This window comes from Gasterosteus aculeatus, chromosome 18 (assembly GCF_964276395.1).
Source record: "Gasterosteus aculeatus chromosome 18, fGasAcu3.hap1.1, whole genome shotgun sequence".
Classification (NCBI taxonomy): domain Eukaryota; kingdom Metazoa; phylum Chordata; class Actinopteri; order Perciformes; family Gasterosteidae; genus Gasterosteus; species Gasterosteus aculeatus.
The window spans coordinates 2,526,441-2,551,295 of NC_135706.1; the positions used below are offsets into that span (position 1 = coordinate 2,526,441).

The 24,855-nt window shown below is 48.8% G+C and overlaps 1 protein-coding gene across 1 annotated transcript; it reads left to right on the forward strand.

The window, feature by feature from the left end:
* The first annotated feature begins 284 nt into the window (after positions 1–284).
* On the forward strand, positions 285–24,570 carry ccdc85cb (coiled-coil domain containing 85C, b). The gene is made up of 6 exons (XM_040160807.2): positions 285–1,554; positions 15,583–15,662; positions 19,598–19,699; positions 21,572–21,664; positions 22,072–22,170; positions 22,955–24,570. Exons 1-6 carry the CDS (start codon positions 852–854, stop codon positions 23,042–23,044), a joined length of 1,167 nt encoding a protein of 388 aa, XP_040016741.2. The 5' UTR covers positions 285–851; the 3' UTR covers positions 23,045–24,570.
* Positions 24,571–24,855: the final 285 nt, after the last annotated feature.

Below are 24,855 nucleotides of genomic sequence, written 5' to 3' on the forward strand. Positions count from 1 at the left end.
AACATAACATAGTTATTCATAAGTGTGCAGTGTGATAACGACATCTCTGACGATTATAAAAAACCAAACCGTATAAGAATCCCTAGAAAATTGAGCAAGTTATGGTTATTTAAAAAGTACATGTACCACTACCAACACAGTGTTATGGGCGAGCGAGCTCACCGTAGCAAGATGGCCGCCGTGTGCGGACGTCCGACTCCGTTGGACGGCAACGCGGAGGAGACTTCTAGCCTTTGTGTACACATCTATGGCTCTGCCTTTTGCCCCGCCCCTCCCTCACGTCTTGATTGGCCACGTCGGCCCAAATCGCTTTGGAATGATTTCAAACCCGAGCGTCGGGAGCAGAAGGAGGAGGTCCGCCGCTAATCCCGAGCGGTCTGAGAGGAAAGGCTCGAGCCCAGCAAAGAGGCTTATCCGGAGCAGCGCTTCACCCCGCAGCTCAGGTCCGGGTTTTGCCAGCTGGGACTTATTGGTGCGTCGGGCTGTCTGTCTCTGTTTGCCGTGGACGGGGTGATGTCCAGAGGACGCGGCGCGCTGTGCTGAACGGACCTGATGAAAAAAATCCCCGGTAATCGATTTCTAACCCCGAGCATCCGCTATTGACGGAATATCAGCGCCCGGCGGTTGATCCCCAAAATACATTTATCCTCTTTTTTTTTTTTCCTATTCCGTTGTTCATTATCGGCCCGTTGAAGAGAAGCCGTAACGACACTTACAACGATATTCTGCACGATGTACTCTCGTTGCAATTCGACCCCGCAGCTCCGGCTTGGTTGAAAACCACTCGTCGCGGTTGTCTTCGAGCCGCCGGTTTACACCAAGCGAGCCTCCTCTTCGCCCGGGGGACAGACATGGCCGGCAGCCCGTCCGACGGGCGGCAGGGGGACCTCGGCCAGCCCGCCGCCGCCGACGAGCTGCTGCGCTGCAGCCGAGAGGAGCTGCTGCGCAGGTTCCGGAGGGCGGACGGCGAGAAGATGAACCTGATGCTGGAACACGGCAACATGATGAAAGACGTCAACCGGCGGCTGCAGGTGCACCTGCACGAAATCCGCAGCCTGAAGGAGATCAACCAGAAGCTGCAGGACGACAACCAAGAGCTCCGGGAGCTCTGCTGCTTCCTGGACGACGACCGGCAGAAGGGGAAGAAGCTGTCCCGCGAGTGGCAACGCTTCGGCCGTCACACAGCCAGCGCCATGTGGAAGGAGGTGGGCACCTACATGATGAAGCTGAAGGAGCTGGAGGCCAACCAGGACGACGTGCTGAGGGAGAACGCCGAGCTGAAGGAGATCATCTTCATGCTGGACGAGGAGAGAAATGGAGCGGGTTCCAGGAGCTCCATAGACAGTCAGTCCAGTTTGAGCAACCTGAACGGCGGCACCGGGACCGTAAGGGACGTCGGGGACGGGAGCAGCACGTCCAGCGCAGGTAGTGCCGGCAGCCCCGATCACCACAACCACAAACACAAGAACGGCAAGTCGGGCGCCACCACGAGGAGGTCCATGGACGACCTGTCAGCGCCGCACCATCACAGGAGCACCCCAAATGGACTCAATGGTGAGTGCAACCCTGTCCCCTCCACCCGGGGAAACATCTGGCCGTCGTGGTAACCAACAGGGAGACTTGACACCGGGCCAGGAGACCATGTCCGACAGCCCAACCGGTCAGGCCTGTCTTTAAACGAGGGTGGAATTGCCTCTTTGATGTTATCTCCATCGAGGAGACCAACACTTTTGTTGGTTTTGTTGAAAGATCTCCATATACGATTCACCGTGTTCCCCCTTTGAATCCTCTTAGAAATGTTGATTTCTTTTCTGTGTGATTGCGCAAGACACGTCAATTCCTCTCCTCGTAGATATTAGGATGTGATCGTGCTGGCAACATATGTTGACCAATCACTGTGAAGGATTAAGGGGGGGGGGGGGGCTTAACCTTACTGTAATGTCTTGATTAGGGTGATTATGACACACACACACACACACGCGGAGGCGTCTTCTGTCCGTGCTTCCCATTCATTTGAATGTGTACAGATTTAGGTCGCTGCCCTCGTGGTCCTTAAGGAAGAGGACTTATCTTAATAGCTTTTACGGGGGAGGGGGGGGTATTTTTGTGTCTTCCACTGATTGTTGTGGTCGGCGAGCGGTCGTGTCCGCCGTGAAACGCATGGCGTGGGACCAGAAGCCAATGTCCCCGCGTTAAGACCTAAATGCGCGGCTGAAAGCTTCAAGCGGGGATGAAAACGGCCTGATGGAGCAGGGAGACACTAAGCCTCACTTCGCTTGCACATGGGCTCAGTCGCTATGTGGAAATGCATTCTGGTCATGGTGGGGTAGAAAAAAGAAAAAAACCCTCCACCCAGTCTCAACTTGATCATTCCCACCTTTACAGGGAAAGGCAGTAGCACATACAAGGTCACAGCCAGCAACGTCACTGGTCACATGTTCTCCATCGGACAGGACTGTGAAGGTGAACAATACGAAGGTTGGAAAGGCGCATGAGCCGAGGAGCCCGTAATCCAGAAACACCCACATTTTTTTCTGGGTGGTGTTTGGCGGTCCAGCGGCGCTCTAAGCTGCTGTTTCTCCCGATGCCCCCGAGGCTCTGGCTCTCGGCTCTGGGGGATCAGCGCTGACGACAACGCGCACTCATTATTCCATGTTAAAACCAAAGCATTGGCATTGGGATTGGTGCCCCGAACGAGTCCAAGGGGGGGAAACAGGACTACTGTTGACGTGGCCTCGGATGTCAATCAATATTAACGCAGTACCACATTGATCCTAATCTGCTATTACATAAATTGGATTCCCACCCAAATGTTTGCTCGGATAAGAATCTACGGGACCAGTAAGAAGATTCTTCCCCCCGGCACAGATCTACGTAGTGGCACATGTTGGGAGGTCTTCGGTGTGGCTTTATCTGACGCTGTGGAGATGCCGGGGGTCTCCTCCCGGGCATTCAGGGGACGGGCGTTCAACGAACAGCATCTGCCCGACTGCCTGATACTCAGACGGGACCAAGGAGAAGAGGATGATTATGTTTGGTGTCCCGAGAGGAGAACGGACCGGCTGCTTGAGCTGGAACGTTGTATTTCATACCCTTTCACAGTTTAATATATATTCTTGGTCCATCCAAACGTGGCACTGGGAGAGGAGTGTAGGAGAAGGAACTGGGGGGGGCTGGTAGGGCCATGTCGGGGGGGGGGTATGGAGCTCAGAGGAGGTAATTAAATTTGTCACCACATGTGGGAGGGGAGCAACGTCTTCAGTTCTGAAGGGAGCAGCGCTGTGTCTCATGCGGTCTAATGGGGACTGCTTTTTCCAGGCTTCTCAACCCGGTCCCAGCCAAAGACCGCCTGAGACATGACGCGTTGACGTTGTCCACGTGAGCCGAGGGGGGGGGGGATCCGCCCTGCAATAACGCCTGTTGACCTTTAACACCCCCCCCTCGCATACTCTCCTGGCCGCCAAACGGCTTTAAAGGCGCCCGCTCAAATCTTTGAACCGGGCGTGTGAGTGTTTTTCAGGCGAGCGCCTCACTGGTGACGGAGCGGCGTGATGGGAATGCACTCGAGTGAGTTAGTTAGTCGGTTTCTCCGGATGTGGGTGGACTGCTGGTCCTGGTATTTGGTCAAACAGGTCTGTGCTGCTGGCCGGCGTCAAACTCAACCGCGGTCCTCAAGAACTTGTTGTTCACATTGTTCCTCCTGAAGGGACAACTGCACGAGGCCCTGAATTCACCGGACCGCTCGCTTGTTACGCAACAGACCTCCATTATCCTTTTAATTCCTGCATGATATTAATAGCTGGTTTATTTGCTTCAAAGAACAGGCTGCTTCTCAGGAACAATCCACCAGCAAAGAATCGGGCGCGCCGTCTGCGTCCATCCGGAGGACCCGGCCTCCTGCGGTCGACCTGGACAGGGGGTCCTTCTGGGTTCTGACCGAACCAGGCGGTCCCACAAATGGGACGGTCCGGCCCTCAGGGGGGGGGGGACTTCCCGCTCGCGTCTTCAGCTTCAGCAGCAACAAAAAAAAAAACTAAACTTAGAGAAGGTAATCTTGTTTCATTAAATAAGCGACATCTCCGCAGCATGATATATTTCTAAATTAAATTAAAATCTGTGAAGCTTAGATAAAAGTAATCTTGCAATTTTAAGGTAGAGGAAATCATTTCAATAAATACCGCCAATAAAAACCACAGCAGCAAACGCGTTTATTAACTTGTATGCAGACTCTTTATTTATTTTTTCTTCGCAAAAGATACGATAAGGGGTTTTAACGGTAACTCAAGATGTTACAGAGTGTTTCCAAGCTCCAGTCGCTGAATGTCACCGCGCACATCTTCCGCTCGCCGCTGCTTCCTCCTGGCGAGTCTCAGCCGGAGGGACGAATGCAGCCGCGTGAGTTCCATCTGGTTTCAAATGAAACTGGAGGATCAACGACACAATGGTGCTTTCCTCTCGGCTGTGGTTTCAAGTCATTGTGCAGCGTTCCTGTGGGCTTAGAAATGCATCAAAGCAGGAATAGGATGTTTCTTTTTCTGCTCCGCTGCTTGTCTCCGTGCTGCAGGAAGGCCGACTCGCCCCAAACTTATGTACTTTTCTCATGAAAAGGAAGTTACACCTCTGGGATTATTAGAATTCAGGAAATGAATTGTGTTGCATTTGGTCGCGTTTAAACCTGCAGCGCGGATTGTAGCTACAAAGGAGAACGCAAGCGTACCATGCATGTTTTTATGGTCTTCCATTAGCTTCATTGGGTTTATCTCTTTGCCTCGTGTTATCTAGCACCCGGGCTGCCTGTGGGAGGCCCGGTGGGCTGACACACACACACACACACACTCAGTGTGAGAGGTTGTGTGGAGGAAGCCACAGGGGACCTCTGCTGTGGATGAAAAGCCGGCCCGTCACTGCGTCCCACATTCCCGCATAAACAAAAGAGAAAGTGGGTCCTTCCTCTTGGTGACACACACACACACGGAGAGGTCCTGCGTGGGAAAAAGGGAGGCGGGCGTCATCGCTCGCGTCTGGGTCGCTCGGCGGTCTTTCACCTCCCCCGACACGCTTGACTTCTCCGGTCTTCCCCCCCCCCCATCGGCCTCCATCTCTCTCTCTCTCTGGGTTCCTGCGACGCTGCCGTCTGATCCGCTGTGCGTCCGTTCCCGCCGGCGACAGAATGAGGTTACAGCGTCACGCAGACACAAAGTCACCGATCCGATGTTTGTGCCTTTTTTTAACACGAAATGTTTGGTTCCGCTTTGCGCGCTCCTCCCGTAACGCCTTCCAGTGGCGTAAACGTGATGTCACAACGGCAAACCGGAGATTGAGTAAGCCAACCTCCGCCACTTACCTCTGCGTCTGCACTAATCTGACTCCCCGCGCCTCCTTTTCTGACGGTGGAGCAGTGGGCCGCTGGAGGGGCCGGGTCGCTCCGTCGCCAAGGCAACGGCAATGATCAGTGGGGCGAGTGGACCTCGCCCACGCCTCGCCTAGGACTCACTGGAGCAGAGCGGAGCAGGGGGGGGATGGGGATCGGTTTGGGCATGGCCTCCATGCTGGATGACCCGTGCAGAATAGTGCTAGCAAGAGCTAGGTCGTCTCTGTGTGTGTGTGTGTGTGTGTGTGTGTGTGTGTGTGTTCATTGTTTCCAAGTAACCTTCTCAAACAAACTGGGCGTGACGCAAGTGACTCATGAAATACAGTAATCCCTCGTTTATCGCGGGGGTTACGTTCCGAAAATGACCCGCGATAAGTGAAATCCGCGAAATAGAAAACTTTTTTTTTTTTTACAATTAGCAACTATTACATGTATACAAATACAGTGACTCGCGTGTAGGCCGTTTCACTGCTCTTCAGACTGGGCCGCTGCATCCTGACTGCGCTCTGCAGTGTTCTCTTCTTCTGAAGCCCGCGGTGCAGGTGTGTTTGTTCGGGAGAAGAACATAGTGATAGGCAGCTGTTGTCGCTCTTTTTTCTTCTTTGCAAAAAGATCCTTGTACACCGACATGCCACCATCGATTACGTTGGAGAACTGTAATGAACGGCTCGGGAGTGAGTTTTTAGCGAATCAGAATGCAGAGCACAATGCACCAAAAAAAAAAAAATGCAATATGAAAATCCGCGAAATAGCGAATCCGCGATAAGTGAACCGCGAAGTGGCGAGGGATCACTGTATTAGTAAACTGGCTTTACTGTGAGACGTGGAAACCACAATCGAGCGTGAGTTATTTTAAGAGAGCAGATAAAAGTATAAAGTACTTCTCTGTTTTAGACGTTTAAAAGTGTGTTTTAAGAGCTTCGCTCCTCTGACGTGATGCACGAGACAAAGTGACTCACCAACTGCAGAACTAAAAACAAAACGCTTCTGAAGGTCTCACATAGTTATAATATATCTGGTTAAGCACTGTCCTCTGGGGTGGGCCGGCTCCACACAGAAGGTCCTCCGTCTCATTGTCGGGCTGTCCAGAACCGACCTGAAGTTCTCGTCAATGAGCACTTCTGCATTCTAGCGTGAATCTGTGTCACGTGTCAAATTGAAACAACTGACGAAGATGCAAACGGGGCACGCAAAGCGGGAGATTGTGGGTCCAGGTTGAACAACGACAAAAAAAAACCCAATCTGGGGGTTGCAACCATAAACTCCCATTCAGCGATTTCGATTCCGCCCACACCCACACACCCAGTGACCTTCATCGGTGGAACGCTCCCAGGTCGGCCAGAGTCAGCACCTCGGAGACGGCACGCCTCTTCATCAGCTCCTCTCCAGGCCCGCCAGGCACAATGTGTTCCTCTGGCTTTGCTGCCTGTCAGCTTTTTTTTGGGGTCGCTGTGACATTGGAGACTGGTGTCAGCACATGTCTACACCTTGCTTGCATTTAGAAGTGCTGACTCTTTAACGCGGAGCCTAACGTTTATAGATGGCTTTCTTTCCGTGGAACGTGGGCACGGGGCCGGTTTACGTGGGTCCCACTTTGAACGCCTTTTTATTAGATTTCCATTTTGTCCTGTTTTAGCTGAAAATATCTTGGAGCTTTTTATTCTCCAGAGACGTGGTAAAATGTGGAGTCGGCAGCATCTGGAATGAATTGCACGGTCTCCACGTTGTTGCTACATCCTCAGGATGTGATGGTTTCAGGTAACGTTCTGTTCTGTTCTGTTCTGTAGACTCATTTCCTCTTTCAGACTGCACTGTGTTACTTATGAAAACATGTTCAGCGCCTTGCAAAGGTATTCGGCCCCCTTGGCCGTTTCTACGGCTTGACATGGTATAATCACCAATTCTAATTTATTTCATTGGGATTTTATGGAACGGACCAACAGTGAATATGTATTCACCCCCTTTACTGTAAAAACTTGCTTTATTTGCATGTCCAACTCCATCAAAGAGACATTAAGGCCCCCCCCTCTTCCCTGGAACTCATATTATCAGGGCGTGTCATTATTTATCCTTCCTGGGGAAAGGATAGAGCCCTCGATTCCACAATCATAAAGCGCTTAGGTGAAAGCTGATGATCATGGGAAAATGCGGGCTCAGAGAGAGAGCTTGGCTGGCTAAATTTGACTGGCAGCATTGATGGCTGAGAGTTACAGGTACAACTCCAAACGCATTCCATCCTTTCGTCTGTTTGCGTGCGTGTCGGGGTATTGGAGGTATTAATGTTGACGCAGAAACCATCCACGAACACGGGAGCTTTTCCTGGGGATCCCTTCAATCCTCTTTAACTCCATCAGCTGTTTGGCTCTTGATAGATGGAGAATAACATTCATTCATTCTCCGTGTAGAACTGGATGGTGGCAGAGGAGGCAAGTGGAGCCAGTTATTTGTCTTCAGATTACTCTCATTCATGGCGGTCAACCCTAGGCGGCCCGTTATTGAGTTAGAACTTTGAAACGGTGTCTCGGTGGCTGAAGGGTAGCGTTGGAACATGCTCCGACACCCGCGGGCGATGGGAGTGGCACTGAGGTTGTGACATTTTCAACAATGAATGAGGTTAGACTGAAGGGTGAACTCACTGAAGCCACCCACGCGTTGCCTCTCACACAAACCTTGTACTTCCGTCTTTGTGAGGACACTCCTTGATAAAATGCATTCCCCAGCCTTCATTAAATATCTGATCCTTACCCGCACCTCATCTGAACTTCACTGCAACGTAACTCTTCAAACCACGTCTGAAGCCTCAAACGGGCCGTTGGTCATTGTCAATGACACATCCATTGAGTGGCGGATGTCTGATCTGTGTCACTCATCGCTACCGTGAGATGACGCCACACCTCGGAAAAGGACAGCTGGCCCCTCGGCTCCGACAACGGAGGCAGGCTAAGAGGGGCGTTGCTCCTGGGGTGGACTCATCGGTCGCCTTTTCACTGTGGCCTCTGCTGTGGAGGTGTGCTGGGTGACTTTTAGGGGTCATGGTGTGGGTGTGGAAGACTACAATTTAGTTTCAGCAGCTTCTTACAAGCTTATTTTATGTTTGAGGGGGCACACATGCAACATCCTCTGTCCCGAAACCCTCACATCAGCACAGGAAAAACTTCAACGGGGAGAAAATAAGGAAGAAGCCTTATGGTCCGTTCGCACCCAAAGCGAAGCAAATGGTTCGCGCTTTTGAATGAGTGTCATCTTTACAGAACGGCGTACAACGTAGAAGGTGCCGTAGGTTCAATTCACGCGACAGAAACGCTTCACACGGGATGTGAAATGAGCTACTACGCCTTGTTTGCGTCCGCAGTATGTGCTGCGTGAACCTCCCTGTCTTTCTCAGCGCCTCTTTGCAGATGACTGAGTGCCTTCGCTTGGTGTGAGCGGGGCGAGTTGAAGGCTGTAGAAATAGAAGGTCCAATATCAGTCCCTCCCCAGCTGGATGGGACAGGATGACAGTCGATGTGGACCGATCCAATGTAAGATCTCTTTGTCTTGGTGGCAATTACTGTGCTAACAGCACTGTGGGATCCCTTTGATCCACTATTGCCGGGGTAATAGTTGGTGAAGCTCCAGATGACATCAGTGGATGGATGATTCTTTTCTCTCATTCAAGATGAGTTTCATTTGAATGGAATCCGAGGCAGTTATTCCCATGTAAACGGTAATGAAACCGCTATAGGAAGATTGGAAGAAGCCTGAGTTTGCAGATTTTCACAGGTCGATAATGAAGGTGTTTCAGGGTTCTACCCCACCATGCGACTGCTGCCTGTTGGACTGCTTAAATAAGCACAACCTCTGGCAGCTCGGCAGTCAAACAGACTGGGGAAGTATGTAGATCCATGCAAATGAAGCTGCCATGGGGTTTGTGCTGGCGAAACCGTGGTAACGGGGAGAGGAATGAGGTTAAAAAGAGCCGCGGGCTCCGCGACGACACTCTCTACCCACGATGCCCTCTGGTGTTTGTTTACACCCAGCGTTGGGTTTGCTGTGAAGGAAAACCAAGCGTCTCGTTAAGCCTCCTCTGCAGAACCCGTCTGTGGGGCTGAGGACATCGTGACGGTCACAGGTTACATATCTACCGTATGCTTGTGTTTCAGTGGAATTGCTTTTCAGGTTGACCTTTTTAAAGAACGTTATTTAAAGCACAAGTAACAACGAATCATCCCGTGTAAATAGATCTAGAATACTGTCATTTCTTCAAGGATATGCATTGTGTAGAATGTGTTTTCCAGCAATTTAACAGAAATTCTGGTTGTCGCACTGGTTGACTGGGCCAGAGGAATGTAGGGTTCCATCCTCAGACCAGCCAATCGTTCTGACCTTTTGACCTTCTTAAGCTTTCTTTTTTGTAAAATACTAAACACACAAAGACATTGTTCACCCTAGAAAGTGACTTTCTCTTACTCAATGCAGATGTGAGCGACGGATAAGAAAAGTTGCCTGCAACAAAAATATTTGTGCACACGCGCACATTTCCTGCTGTCAATCAGAGACCTAAAAGCCATCCGACGACAGACGTCATTAATCTTTTCTGCTTTGTCTCACAGTGACTGGCCGCCGCCACATGCGCAGTAATTAATGGAGAGGTCTAAATATAAGCCCACCGCTTTGATTCCATGGGATTAAGCCCAGCAGGCTGCCACATTCCCATTGTTGTAGCCTAATCAAAAGATTAATGGCACCAGCTCTAGTGGCCTGATCATCAGAAAAATGAACTGTCGGTGCTGAATGCGGTCCACTTTTCTGGGGGTTAGGGTTTCGCGAGGCTGTTGACATAAAGTTCACATGAGTACTATTTATAAATTCCCCCCCACACATTACGAGAAGACGTGTGAAGGCGTCTGCTGACTCCGTGAGGGTGGTGACCGTGAGCTGAGGAGACAAGGAGGTGGTTGGGGATGAGGCGGGATGAGGGGGGAGGTTAGATGTGCGACAGTACTAAGACACACTCACGTTTTGCTGGAGTCTCTCAATTTCTCGATGGGATAAATGAGGAGGTTGTCATGAGCAGCAAACCGGTTTATACTGATCTCTGTGCCGGTTTTAGTATTTATGAGAATTCTAATGTCGCTGTCTCTGGGGACTAATGCTGCGCACATTATTCACGCATGTGTATTCCATGCAAAGTCAAAGCACGGACGCGAATGGTTGCGGCTAAAGCACGTTTTTCAACGCGGTGCGCAAAAAACGTGGAAAGGACGCGAAACGAGCAAAGCAACTAATTGCCTATTAGCCCCAAAGTTGAAATATTTTGCCTCGCAAAAGCCAACCGGCGTTGACGCGCTTCTGCTCGTCGTCAACCAATCGGCGAGTTAAATCCCAACGGAGGCTGTTTAATAAGCCCTGTTGACAAGCAGCAAATGATTAAAAAACTGATCTCCCCGTGGCCCCGGCCCTTGTACCTGGCTAACTAATCCTTTTTTCAGGATCTCCACGAAGCAAGTTTGACATAATCACCATGGCAACACATCCGTAAACCTGAATCTGCCCCAGAGCAGGCTAACTTCAGTTAGCCGGATAAGCATGCCCCGCCCCCAGAAAAAATATCCGCTCTCTTCCTCAGAGATCCCATTGATGTGGTTTTTCTGTTAGGGAGAGAGAGATCGCCAGGAACCGTTATCACATCACGATGGCATACAGCGTGTGAACACCACACGCTGTATGCAAAGTCTCACACGCTGTATGCAAAGTCTTGTGCTTTTTGTCGAGTGGTACGCGTTCGGACGGTGATGCGGAGGATCTCGGGAAAGCGGCTATTCGTAAAGTTTATTCAGCGCTTTAGACACCTGGATGTTCCATGTTTCACTTCTTCAATATATTGAATTTCTGATTATGAATGATGGATACATACACACTGATCCGCACATACACAGATTCACACACGCACACAGGGCTGTCACGATATCACATTTTTGTTGTGCGATTATTGCACCAACATTTATTGCGATATGCGATATTATTGCGTTAAATTCTTCTTATATTTTCAGACCATTTATACCACTGATATACAAACATAATGACAACATAGCCTAGTAATAAAAGCACGCTATTTCAAAGAACAAAGAGCGGAATGTTTACGGAAATTCACCGGAAACCTTCCGCCCCCATTGCGACCTTAGAAACACTGCACCGCCAAGCCACCAACATGAATTCCTCATCTTACAAATGCTCCATATGTTTCATTCTTCAAACACACCCACAGTGCTGAGAGAAAATCCCTGTCTGTTAAAGCTGAGCAGAGGAGATGAAAGCCTGTTGCCGAGCCAGGAATAATAAAAGCAGATTTCAATGCGCTGCGTGCTTCTATGGGCCGAGAGCTGCGACTCCAAAACATGAAAGCAGGACCTTCTTTTTCTATTTTAACGTGGAGGTCGGTCCTTCGCTTCGGTTACAACATTCCCATCAGTCTGATCTAAATGTCCATTATGCATTTGTTCGTGTGTGTGTGTATGTGGTATAATTTGAACACTATCAACACTAATGTTCACATCAGGTTTTTCTACTTTTACGTCCAAGTTTGCTGCGGAAGAAGTGACGTGCATTGACTTCCAATGAAGTTACTCCCGCTGCCCCACCCTGGAGACACATTACAGGAAAAGGCCAACTACAACTAGAAGGAAATGACTGAACTATCCCAAAACATTGAGTTGGCCATATTATCCCAAATCAGAACACTGAATTACGGAAGATCAATCTTTAAAAATGGCCCAAAAAAACTATACTTATCTATATTAAGCTGCAGATTGGATGCAGTGTGGAGTATACGCAGCGGGGCAATATATGTTAGATCAAGTCATTAATGTCACACAGGCGCAGTGTGCATTTTACATAGGTTTTGCATGTTTAACAAGGTGTGGGACACAGAACAATGGGATATCAGACTGATCGTTGAATGGGATTGATGAGGTTGGGTCGTGTGTTCCATCACATGAACTTGCTGTCAGAGAGCGTTTCATTCCAGATATGGAAATGTGAGTTAAACATTAGCAAGCAACAATAACGAGGCAAAAGGGGCGCAGACTTTATTTCCCCTGTTTAAGCAAAAGTCTGATGCTTGTCGGGTCACAGGGGGTCGAAGGGAAGCCAGCGGTTGCCTGGATCGGGAGAAAGGGGACAACATCTGGAGCTGTACAGTCTTTTTAGTTGACACTTAAAACACACAGATTTGGTTCTTAAGGGGCACAGTGTAGATTTGATTAAACTCGTGCAGCTCTTTTTTTACTGTTGAATGAGTTTGACATTTCGGATAAATACTGTGTAGACCCTCCGTTCCTCTTCGAAGTCGCCTCTTTGTTTTTCCAGATAATCAGAAGCTGTTTATTGTTACATGTACAGGAATTTCTCTTTAGTGACTTCTTCTCTTCAGATCAAATTTTTAAAAATAAGGGAAGGGGACAAAAAGTCTTTGTCCGGGATGAACGAGGTCTGCTACAATCTTTCTGGCCCAGAAAGCCTTCTGTTGAACTTGTTGCGTTATGGTAATAGGAAAAAAACACGCCCAAAAAGCTAAGCTGTCCAATGTGTCTAAAACCACAGTCCACTTTTTAATAGCAGAAAAGAAGCACAATGGACAGAAAAGTTGCGGCGGAGTGAAGTGATGCGACAGAAGGAGGGGGGGAAAGTTGAGGAGGGACTTGTTACTGGAAGTGGGTCACAGCACTACTGACGTGATGCAATGTGACGTGCAGAGAGGGGGACAGGATCACGCCACTGTCTGCGTCCCCCTTTTGTCCTTCGCATAAGCAAACACACACACACACACATAAAGATGCATCTGCTCGGTTAATTGGGTAAACGCTTGTGCAGAGGTAGAGATCACTTGTGCTTTGCAGAGGCAGAGGTCCCTCTGGTTCTCTGCCTCTGCAGATACATATAAAAATAAATTGAATGAGTCCTAACTGCCTCTACCTGGGTGCTCGTTGATGATACATGAAGCATAAGGGATGGAGGGGATAACAAGGTGGAGTTCCAGGGGAGTCAGGGAGCAGTTTAGTTGAGGGGTCCAGGTGTTTTCTGCAGGTTACCTGTTCCTGCAAAATGCACACATACTTAAGACCTCTGTATCAGATCATGTGATGTGCTCTGGGATTTGGCCTAACCCGTTTGGCACATGGAAGGCTCTTGGACAGGGTGGGGGGGCTGCGGGATGTGGAGACGACTCAGGCTCTTGCCACAGAGGGGCCCTGAACAATTCACCATTGTTTATATTCGATTGCTTTTCTTAGCATTTGATTCCTTTGCTCTTAAGAAGACGAGGAAATGAGCCGGACAGACTGGGGGGACTTTTGAGTTTATTGGATTACTGATGGCGAGATCTCAATCTCTGTAAATGGTCCAAATGCCACGGAGAAACCAAGTAATGAGAATTTGTTTGCCGTCCCCCCCCCTTGGTTGTTGGAGTGTGCTGACGGCGACTGAAGGTTGAGGAACCTTCATCCTAATCGGCTTGAGATCTGGCCGCAGTTCAGGCCACCAAATGAATCCAGATTAGAAGGGTCACAACGCAGGAAGAGGGGATTACCAGCTCTGGCCGCTGCGCCGCCTCCTCTCGCCGTTCAGCCGTCTGACTGGTCGATACAGAGGGGCCTGCAGGCCCAGTTAGGCGCTGCTGGCATTCACTCCTTTCTGCCGGTCTTGGGAAAAGGCGTCGGATTCGAGCAAATTGGAAATAGTCGTGACGCAATGTCTGTCATTATTTCTGTAACGTAATCTAAAACAGACGTACTGGTTTAACATCAGCACACGCAACGTTTTGAGTTTTTTCTTTTACGTGTAAACTACAAGGAAAGTAAAAGCAGCTTTACAGTAATCGAATTAGAATTGTAGAAATGGTACGAAGCTTTTGGGCTGCTTCTGGGAGGGTTAGGGTTAGGGTAGGTAAGAAGCGGGGCCCTGGCTAGGGTTAGGGTTAGGGTTGCACTGCGTGGATCACACGTCTGCTGTTCAGCTGTGGAAACCCACTCATTTCTTTGCCGTCTCTGGTATAAGTCCGACCTGATGTCTTTAGAAAGCGAGCGAGTGTATTAAAGGCCAGCCCATCATTCTCAGGCCGAACCCAAGCGACATGTGGTTTCCATCTACATCCCTTGGTATGGAAAATAGAGACGGTTCTGCAGCAGGCTGACCTCACTATCTGGTATGGAAACATGCTGTAAATGGGGGAAACATTGGTGTCGCTATCATCTGTGATTGAGTGCGTGTTAAAAACATTGTATGTTTTCAGAACAGAGCCCCCTGGTTGCAAAGTGCAGGTAAACTAGGTTACACAGTCTGGTTGGACGCGTTGGGGTGAGTTAAAGACAAAGGGAGGTTGTTAAAGTTCCCCATCACCCACTCTGCTCTCCGTCCCTCTGCTTCCACTTAGACGGCAGAATGGAATAATGCTGCGTGTGCAGCGGCGTGTTCTGCAAGCGGCCAGACTGCGGTTCCTGTGCGTAGCTCTGTTTCTGATCCCACTGTAAATTAAACATGCCTTTTTAGATAACAGGCTCTGTGCCCCCCGCCGTGTCAAACTGCTGCTCCACACTTCAATCGGCTCGTGTCCCTGGTTTGAACTCAGCGGGTTTGATTCCTGTTAACGCACAAATAACAGCTGAGGGAATCTGCAAAGCGATTAGGCCACCAGTCGTTTGTGAGTCGTATAGAAGCCGTCGTGCAACAAATCTTAATTCTGACAGCTACGTGTGTTCGCAGGAGAATTTTGGGCCGGACTGTGAAATGGCTCCAGTCGAGTATGAGGTCAGAAGTTGGGTCAAGCTCAGCTAATCTTGGTGCTTGACCTTTCACATCCGCCTGCGACTAGTTTTTCTTCTTGTACCAGGTACAACACGGGGGGGGTGAAGATGACTGATTATCGGGACATCTTATTAACCTGCTGATACTCGCATAGACAAGAGAAGTAAAACACATAACTACTAGCTATGGTAATTTATTACAGACCCCCGTGAATACTCATGAATTGTTAAGTAATAATTGTTGTCTGTAGGGTTCTCGGTTAGAAGATGATTGTTCCATCACAGGACGGGTATTGCACATATCTTAGAGACTACTGGAGGAATACATTTTCTTCTTTCCTCTTGTGGTCCTTTTGCTCCGGTGCTCGTGTCTGCCTTTGAGCTCTTTTGAAATGCTAATCCCGTCCTCTTTTCTTCTCCTCCGTGCCCCAGATTCCTCCTCCAACTACATCAGGCAGCTGGAGAGCAAAGTGCGGATCCTCGAGGATGATAACAATAAGCTCCTCTCACAGGTGAGCCACACAAATATAGATACCGAGTCACAGCACAGCACTATTTGAACTTCTACCCTCCCTAAGCACCTCTTGTGCAATTATCGGACTCCCCCTCATCCATGCGAGTTGGAGAACATGTTTACCCATGTTTAATTCAGTTTCCAAGCAGCCATGTTAGACCTTGAGGTGAACCGTGAGAGCAGGGGGGAGATCAGAGGAGGGAGTATGAGAGGAAAGAAGCATTTCTCACAAAGTTGACCTTCCTTTGACTTCTCCCACATGTGGAGGGCTGAGTGAGTGCAGGTGGGTTATCGGCCTGGTTCATATGGGGCTCAGTCTGCATCCACACAGCCACGTTATGTACGATTCATTTATAACTGAAACATATTAATTGGCGCCCGTTTGGGGGATTACATCGTGGAACAGCGCTCATTCATTCTAGGTGATATTAAGAGCCTGGAATAGATTCATACACCTGTTGTTATCTTTCTGTTTGAGTCCTTCAGTTGGTTTGAAGCCCTTTTCGGGAATTTCTCAGTTTAAATCAAAGCCTTAAAAAAAATCTATTCAATTTCACCAATTATTTCCCAGCAGATTCATTCGTACGCTGGAGTCCCTGATATGAAACCCGAGCGCTCCTCATAATTGGCGCTAAGTGCTACGATTATGTGCTACACATGGTCTCATGGCAGGCGAGACGAGTCATTTAACCCGGCCTAGTAGTCCATTAACAGTCCTTCTGTTTTCTTTTTCTCTGCTTCGATTTGAGGTTTGGATCAGTATCTTCTTTCAGTAGTGGAACTTGATATGAATTGTAATGAATGCGTTGGCTAATAATAATAATTAAGATGTGGAGTCCTCCTGACACCTTCTTTAGAATACTTCTGTAAACCGTATCGTATGTGGATGTACAATACAGTTGCTACCATTTCATTTTGTCCAGATAATCCAATAATGGGCATATTTACTCTAATGTTGATCTCTCACTCGGTGTATAGTTGGTATAGATCTTTATAGTTTATACGAAAAAGGTAGTTTTCTGAAACATCGGTGATCTGCTTGTTGAGCCGGGACGTTTCACAGCTTTGACTTTGTTGCTTTCTAATATGCAGGAGGTGGACACAATATTAGCTCACCTGTACAATGGTTAATGTGATGTTGAGCTAATAAGACTTTTACATACTGTACGTGCCGATTCATGGCAACATTAAAGAAGAATGCTGTGCTTACATTCTTTCTTGTACAAAAATTGAAAGAAATATACTTTCATATATATGCATACAGTGCATACTTTCATATGCACTGCTAGCATGCTATGCTAATGAACAAGCCCAGGTGGCACATGGGGCCCGTGGTGAATGAATACTACGTTGTGCATAAATGATACCCGCATGTCCTGGCTTGTCGGGATCTCTGATTGGCTGAATAACCGTTACAATGGATTAAGTGTCCTCAATAAAACTATTGGCCAACTTCCTGTTGTGAAACCGGTCGGGTGGAACTCGCTGAGCCTGAACGAAGCAGTAGCCTCTTACCGCTGGACTGTCGACCCCCAAACCCACCTTGGGTGGAGGCTCTCACCGTGCGTGAAGGAGAAGGGAGAGAGTTAACAAAAGTGTCCCTCGGGGCTTCCACCTTGTCATTAACATTTAAACATCTGACTCTGACAATTTAATGCTTCCTATGACAGAATCAGATGAAGTCGGAACCAACAGGTCCGTGGAGGTTGTAGCTCCAGCTAGTGCGCTAATTTAGCTTATCTTTGAGTTTTACTTTATTACTGATGACTCGATTGATTACAGCAGGGGTTTCAAATCGGGGGTGGCGACCCCCAGGTGGGTGGGCAAGGCTTAACCCCGCCACGACGGTAAAAAAACTAAAAGGGAAACCAACACGAGGACTTGACATGGCTTGTATTCATCTTCTGTTCTATGATCCACTGTGTCACGGCATCCAGCGTCACTCCCGTGCCTCAGAACTCCTACAGCTCCTCTCTGTCTGCACCAAGAACACGGTGATGGAAGGACGGGTGGTGTTGGGTGGAGTCCGTCAGTCGAATAGCTTCGCTAGTCTCAGTGGTCCAGGTCAAGTCTTCTCATTTAGTTGACGGATGTATTCATTTCATGGATAATGCGTTTATGTAGGTCTGCACGGTACACCGGTTCACACGGTATACCGTGCAGCGGTAAGAAACCCCCGCCGAACTGCATGCTGGGTAAAGCTCACAACAAGAAGTAATGTTAACTCTGCTGCTACATGAAAAAACGTGAAAGAGCGATACGGGAGGAACAACGAGAGACCAGAGACGCACCAACGCAACTTGTTCCCACGAGAGGAGCTACAACACTTAGCAGCCACGACAGGCTAACGAGCTAACCCGCTAACGAGCTAACTCGTCGGCCAGTTGCGAGCGAGTTGGCCAGCGAGCGGCGAACAGCTGTCGGCTAGCTGCGGCCTTTTTTTCGGGGTGAATGAATTAACGTGTTTACTTGCAAAAAGCAACACCGTCACATAGCGAGATACCGGCAGAATCTTTCTAAATACCGTGATACGGATATTTGACATGGATACCGTGCAGCCCCACGTTTATATAGATTACATTACCCTACAGATGGGACGTATAGGCCGTAGCTCAGAAATGACAAAGACAGAACTCAACGCGTGAATATGGAAACATAAAGCAGTGGGAGGATTGTAAAACATTAGCGGACAGTAGCAGGACACTAAGCCGTGAGCGCTAACGGGCTGCGCGGCATGAGGTCTGCGCGCTCCTCGTTTGGGCCGCGTATTGCCCGGGTGCTCCCGGACGTCACGCGTTCACTCGCCCGCGACTCGTGGCCGAGTGCGCGACGCGACAAATGTCCCGCGGGCCGGCGGAGCTGCCGTGTTGCTGCCTGCCGCGAGAAGCTGGGCGCCTCCAGGAAGCCGTGGTCTTTGTCTCTAAACGAGGATGAATCCTAGGACTCGCCCAAGTGCAGCGCATGAGGAAAACCTCAATAAATGAGAGAGCTAATGTGCTATAAGCAGCATCACTAAGGACCTTGACATACACTGACGTACACGTCATCTTTAGCTAATGTTGAACAACTGAAACATTGCATATTATAGCGTTATGGGGGGTTATGTGTGAAAAACAGTTGAGCGAGAATAATAACAGGAGCGTAAAGAATAACTGAAAACACAAACCATGATTCATTAAACATAATGGATCCTCATTGTTTGTGTTGAAGTAAAGACATTGTGTCAATTTTTGAAACAATATATCATTATCAATCAGGCCTCAAATGTAACAATAAGTATAATGTAAAATGTACCTTCACATCAGCACAGGAAAAAAACAAACCAAAATGAAAAAACTAAAACAAAATGGGGATAAAAAAGAAACCTTAGGTGGAACTTACTCCGTAGGGTTAACAGAATGCAATGATTGTCATGTATACTGAACAAACAGCCTAACAGATGTACAGCATGTTCAATTCACACCACAGAAATGATTCAAATATTGAGAGTAAGCAGGTGTAAGACCAGTCCGGGAACAACCAGCACGAAATAAAACTACCATGAGATAATGGTGCTTTACGATGATAGTAATAGTAGTAAATAGACTAATAATGATATTAATAATGGCAGCAGCAGCGGGGGTCAGCGGGGCCATTGCAGGAAGCAGAAACCGGGTCCAGATAGAACCATGATCCATAGAAACCTGTGAGGCGACAAAGCACAAGAACTCCAGGGAAGAATCTGAATTAGCGATGTGAATTAATGAGATGTGAATTCTTATAGTTATGATGTAGTTTAGGTTTAAGGTTAAAAAAAGGCTCAAAACTAGCCGATCACGCCAACCACGTTCTATGGGAAAGATCCTGTTCTGCTTCTTGCTCGCATGAACAACGATGAGCGAACGTGTCTTTATCAACGCCTTTTATCTCTGGTGTGTGTTCGGTTGCCATCAGTCCAACCCGGGTGACCTTCGTGCCCTGAGGAAGGGAATGACCCTCTATCACTCCGAGTCCCAGCTGTCATCACTGCCCCAACGCCAGGACGCCATGCACAAGGTCAGTACCCAACGCACACACATCCGGAGCTACACATGCCGAGTCTGACATTGCCTAAAGTGGTCACAGCACTTTAACAGTCATAGTAGATCAGTAGTAATAATAATAGATTCAGTTATTTATAGAAGGGTGGTCGTGCCGGGGATCGAACCGCCAATCCTCTGATTAAAGGACAACCCTGCTCTCCACTGAGCCCCAGTCGCCCCCCTTTAATTACCCCCCCGCACAGACCACCAGATAGACCACTATCTCTCACACACGACAGGAAGAACCGAGAGCGTGGAAGGCGAAGAGGATCTAAGACCGGGAGACGAGGGGGTCCGACCTTCGACCTCTTCCTGTTAGAATTGAAACCCCTTTGACAATCCCGTACAAGCCGCTCACCCGGCCAGTGTCTGCAGTCACCAACCGGAGGTCTTCCTCTCTGCGGCGTGAAGGTCTGCGTGTGGTTTTCATCCTGGGCGCAGTGTGAGGTCACAGCCCTGTGACACGCGGCCGCCTCCTCACGGAGGTTCGTGCTGTTCAATAGTCTTCACGAGGGGAAATGGCTTTAAAGTGCTGTTGTTATCAATGAGCTGGTCGTCTGAACTTTTGATCTAACGAGATGTTTGAAGTGGATTGAAGTGCCGCGTGAGGTCATCCTGTGAGCTGGAAAACGTCTGCTGAAAATGTCAATTTCACTAAACGCCACATGTGTTTTCTTCCTCGTCCAACTCAGCACAAAGTAAACAAACAAAAACATAACCTGGGCCCCCTTTCTGCGGCTAACTGAGTTAGCGGGATAACCTTCAGGATTACATTACATACTTGTAATGTCAGAGGATGTCAAGTGTACAGAGCGAACGGCGTAAAAGATGCACAATACATTCAATTCTTACATCAGAAATGATTCAAAGCGGATCAATATTAAGATTCGAAAACACTTCTTACGGAACCTGAGTAGACAAGTAGGTTTGCGTCGTCGGTGCATTCAAATGACACAGCGGGTCAATGCATTCGTATCAACCTTTTCCTTTTGTCCCTGATTTCAAAGCTCATGGATGAAATCTATCATGAGAGCAGACTCATCACCATATAACTGGATAACAACAAGTTCCACATGAAAACCAAAGGGCTTCTGTTTCCTCTCAAAGGTTACTTATGTCGACGGTCTTTCTCCGATCGTTTTGAAACACATGAATTTCATAAAAGGTTCAATGTAAATTGAAAACGGACATTCAGACATTCAAAAACAAATCTATTTTTCTTGTGTTTGAACAGACAAAACGCGGCTCTTGGTTTCAATTCATTTTATTCCTTATAGCCCAAAGTCATAAGTGGCAAACCTTCCTCTGAGGGCTTTACAGTCTGCACACACGGGACACCCTCAACCCCCCCCCCCCCCCCCCAGTGTGGTTATTCGGTCGTCACCGTGCTGGTGGGGTGTGTGGGCCCATCCTGGCACCTCAACGGGGTCAGAGGGCGCAGTGAGCGGACAATGGAACCCGGGCTGACCGAGCAAGGGAGCTGTGTCTAATGCAGGGCCCCGGTGCCAGCTTACAGTCAATGGTGCCATTGTGTGCCCCCCCCAACCCCCCCCCCCCCCCCCCCTCACCCGTCTGCCGCGGACCAGGGGGGGGGAGGATGAGTCAAGCCGCTCCCATCACACCCGCTCAGAATCACCGGCCAGGTAGCAGCTGGCTGCAAGTTGAATACGTGGTGGGAGGGGGAGAAAACCACCAGGGGGGAAGAGGGGTTTGGGGGGGCGAGGGGGGGGGGCATCGTCCGAGCTACGCTACAGCTCAGTGACTCCTCGAGTTAAACCCATTGAGGGCAGATGTCTCCTGTTCTTGCTCTTATGGTTTTGCTGTGCCCCCCCCCCTCCACCCACAGGGTCCTGGCCGTCTCCCAACCAGCGAGTCTTCTCCAGCCACAGGCTACCTGTCCTGCGTCCAGAAGCCCGAGGCTGTGGTGCACGCCATGAAGGTACAACATTCACCCGCAGCTGAAGACGACATTCTAAAGTCCTTTTTGTACATTGAGGTTGTGCAGCCGCTCATTCTCACCCGTGTTCATCCACTCTGCTCCTTTTCATTTGAACCACTTTCAGACTCACACTCACATTCATTCAGCAAATCATATTGGTCTAGTGCTGTTACCATGACGACAAGTGCTAAATGATTGCAAGGTTCAAATGAAACCAAATGCATTATGCTGGACATCCCTGAATGAGTTATTGGTGTTTTAAAGAAGCCCGTTCATAATAATAATAGCGACACTCTGACTCACGTTTAAAACCTTTTGTAGGGTAAAACGAGTTCAACTGCACATTTGTAAACTGAAGGGTTGCTTTACCTCTGTTACATAACTACGATGGTTTCACTTGTCATAAGGTGCTGGAGGTCCATGAGAACTTGGACAAGCAGGTTCCTGAGGACTATGAGGACGACCTGAGTGAGAAAGAGAAGGCCATTGTGAGAGAGATGTGCAACGTAAGTGCGACCCCCCCGCGCCCCCCCCCCCCCCCCCCCCCCCGACGCGTCTCCTCTGATCTGCACCGACGTTCCGTTCGTTCCGTCCGTCTGCTCGTCCGCTCGCTGCAAATGAGGTCACTTTTTGAGCTGCTCCCACTAATGAGCACGGCTCGTCTCCACTCATTGGGTTTGGAACGACACTCGCTCCAGTGTCCCATGCCCCCCCCCCCCCCCCCCGCCCCTCCCCTCCCTCCCTCCCTCCCACCCATTCATTCATTGCCGCTCTCAGCCGGCAGCCCTAAGTAGAGACTCGTAGCTGAGCTGCCGGGGGCAATTAAACCGGAGCGGCAGGCAAAAGAACACCCCTCCGTTCTTCCTCTCCTCCGCCCTCCCACTCCTCCATCTCCTCCACCTCTGTCAGCTGGGACCGAAAGACCCCTCGGCCCCATTTAACAGGTCCGCTGATTAGACAGGAAAACGGGGAGCGGGGCTTTCCGGGAGGTATGTGACAGGCCGGGAGCCTGGGGAGCACTACAATAGCACCTCTGTGATAACACGGGGGGCCCCGGGGGCCATGGGGGCCCCTCTCTCAGCACCAGCCGGCAGCCTCACAGAGACACAGAGATTGTGTGTGTGTGTGTGTGTGTGTGTGTGTGTGCGCGCGTTTCTCCTGTTTCTCTGCAGCTCAAAGTGGAAGTGAACATTTGAAGCTTGCGCTCTTGAAGAAGTCCTTTTTTTTTCCTCTTCCCCTCCGCCGCCGTCCTCCGTGTGAGCCGCTCTCTCCCTCCACTTCTGTCTGCAGGTGGTGTGGCGAAAGCTGGGTGACGCAGCAGGATCAAAGCTGTCCGTCAGACAGCACCTCTCCGGGAACCAGTTCAAAGGGCCCCTGTAGCCTGGCAACCAGGGAGCGAGAGCGATGAGGAGTTCCAGTACCTGCGCGTACGCTACCCATCATGCCGTGCACCTCATCAAACAGACCTGCTAGTCTGTTGCTCACCTGCAAAACTTTACGTGTATTACATCTTTTTTTTTTTTTTTTTAATCTCTCAGCGGGTTATGAAGCGTCGACAACTGGCAGCTAGTTTTACTGATTCACAACTTGTTTTTTCTTTCTTTGATTTGGAGGCTTCCAGCTGCACAATAGTGTCTCTTTGTAAACGTAATCAAACACCACCTTTAGTTCTTTGCAGCTCAGCTGGGATACATGAAGCAAAACCTACAACAGGGTTTCAAGCAAAGACGAAGGTTTTAATAGCGCCCCCTTTAGATACCCCGACCCTGTCACATATACCCCCCCCCCCCTAGTGCGTATAACTAGCATTAGCATTCTAAAGTGATAACTCAGCAGGTGAGCTCCTAGTCCATAGAGATGACTTCTAACTTGTGTATAATATGTATAAAACATAGCACTACTTGTTATAGTTGATTTTACTTTGATCTATTTTGTATTCTAGTGTGGCCATGTGATCAATTACTTCTCCTAGTCATTTTCTTACTTTGTGGAACTGACTAAAATTGTATGCTCGACAATCATTTTCTCAGGTTGAGAGGGCTACAGCTTTACCTGTGTGTGTGTGTGTGTGTGTGTGTGTGTGTGTGTGTGTGTGTGTGTGTGTGTGTGTGTGTGTGTGTGTGTGTGTGTGTGTGTGTGTGTGTGTGTGTGTGTGTGTGTGTGTGTGTGTGTGTGAGTGAGTGAGTGAGTGGTTTCGCTGCAGTTGTAGCATCTTCACCTATTAGGCATTTGCTGAATCCACACGAAAAGCCTGCACAAAAATGTCACGGTCAAATATGAGACCCTCAGTTCAATGAATAATGTCGGCGGCGGCGTCTCCTCTGGATGAGACGGGTCCCTTTCGTTGGGCTCGGTCCTTTTCTGTGGATTCAGCATTTGTGTTCATGTGGCATGTTTCTTCAATCTTCTTTCTCAAAGTCTTCCCTTATGTCTCCTGAAAAGACTTAACATTTAGAAACGAGTATTTCTTGATGTCAGAATGAATAAACACTGTTATTGTTTAGTATTGATTGACAGGTGTCAGAGATGGGAGAGCCATTAGTAAGTGAACAGTCCACTTTTACATTACTAAACTATCAGATGTTTACTGACAGCTGAGCGTCTCCACCTCTCGCACCTCTTCTCTCAAACAATGGGGGTGGAAATAAATCAGAGTATTTCTTTTTAAAAGTCCTTTTTTGTAGGAACTGATTTGAAGCCATGATGCAATTTTGAATACTTAATAAATGGCATTAGATTTCAAATATGCCACTTGTTTTTCTGCAAGACGTTTTGGATTTGGAACTCGTCTTATTGTCTGTACAGAATCTTAGATTCCACAGTGTAAATAAAGCAATATCTGTAATAGCTCCCATGGCTGTAGCCTCTTTTCACGACTTTGGAATAAATGAAGTTGTTGGAAGGACGCTGTGAAGAAGTGTCTTTATTTCCTGAAGCAAGCGCGAGTCAGCCTGCCCCCTGCTGGTCTGGCACTGGAAGGAGAACTGATGAGGTTCTGCATCAGTGTGCCAGGAGGTCATGATGTTCTCGCTCTGGAGCTCCTCCTCACAGACACTGTCTGCTACGCTCCCGCCTTGCTTCAGCTGCGTACTTTATCAGTGTCAAAAGATGATCTGTTAGTCACGTGTCAGCCGGGTGATTCTGTCCATTTGCATCAAATCCCTTTACAAAGCCGCTTGTTATTTTTGTGA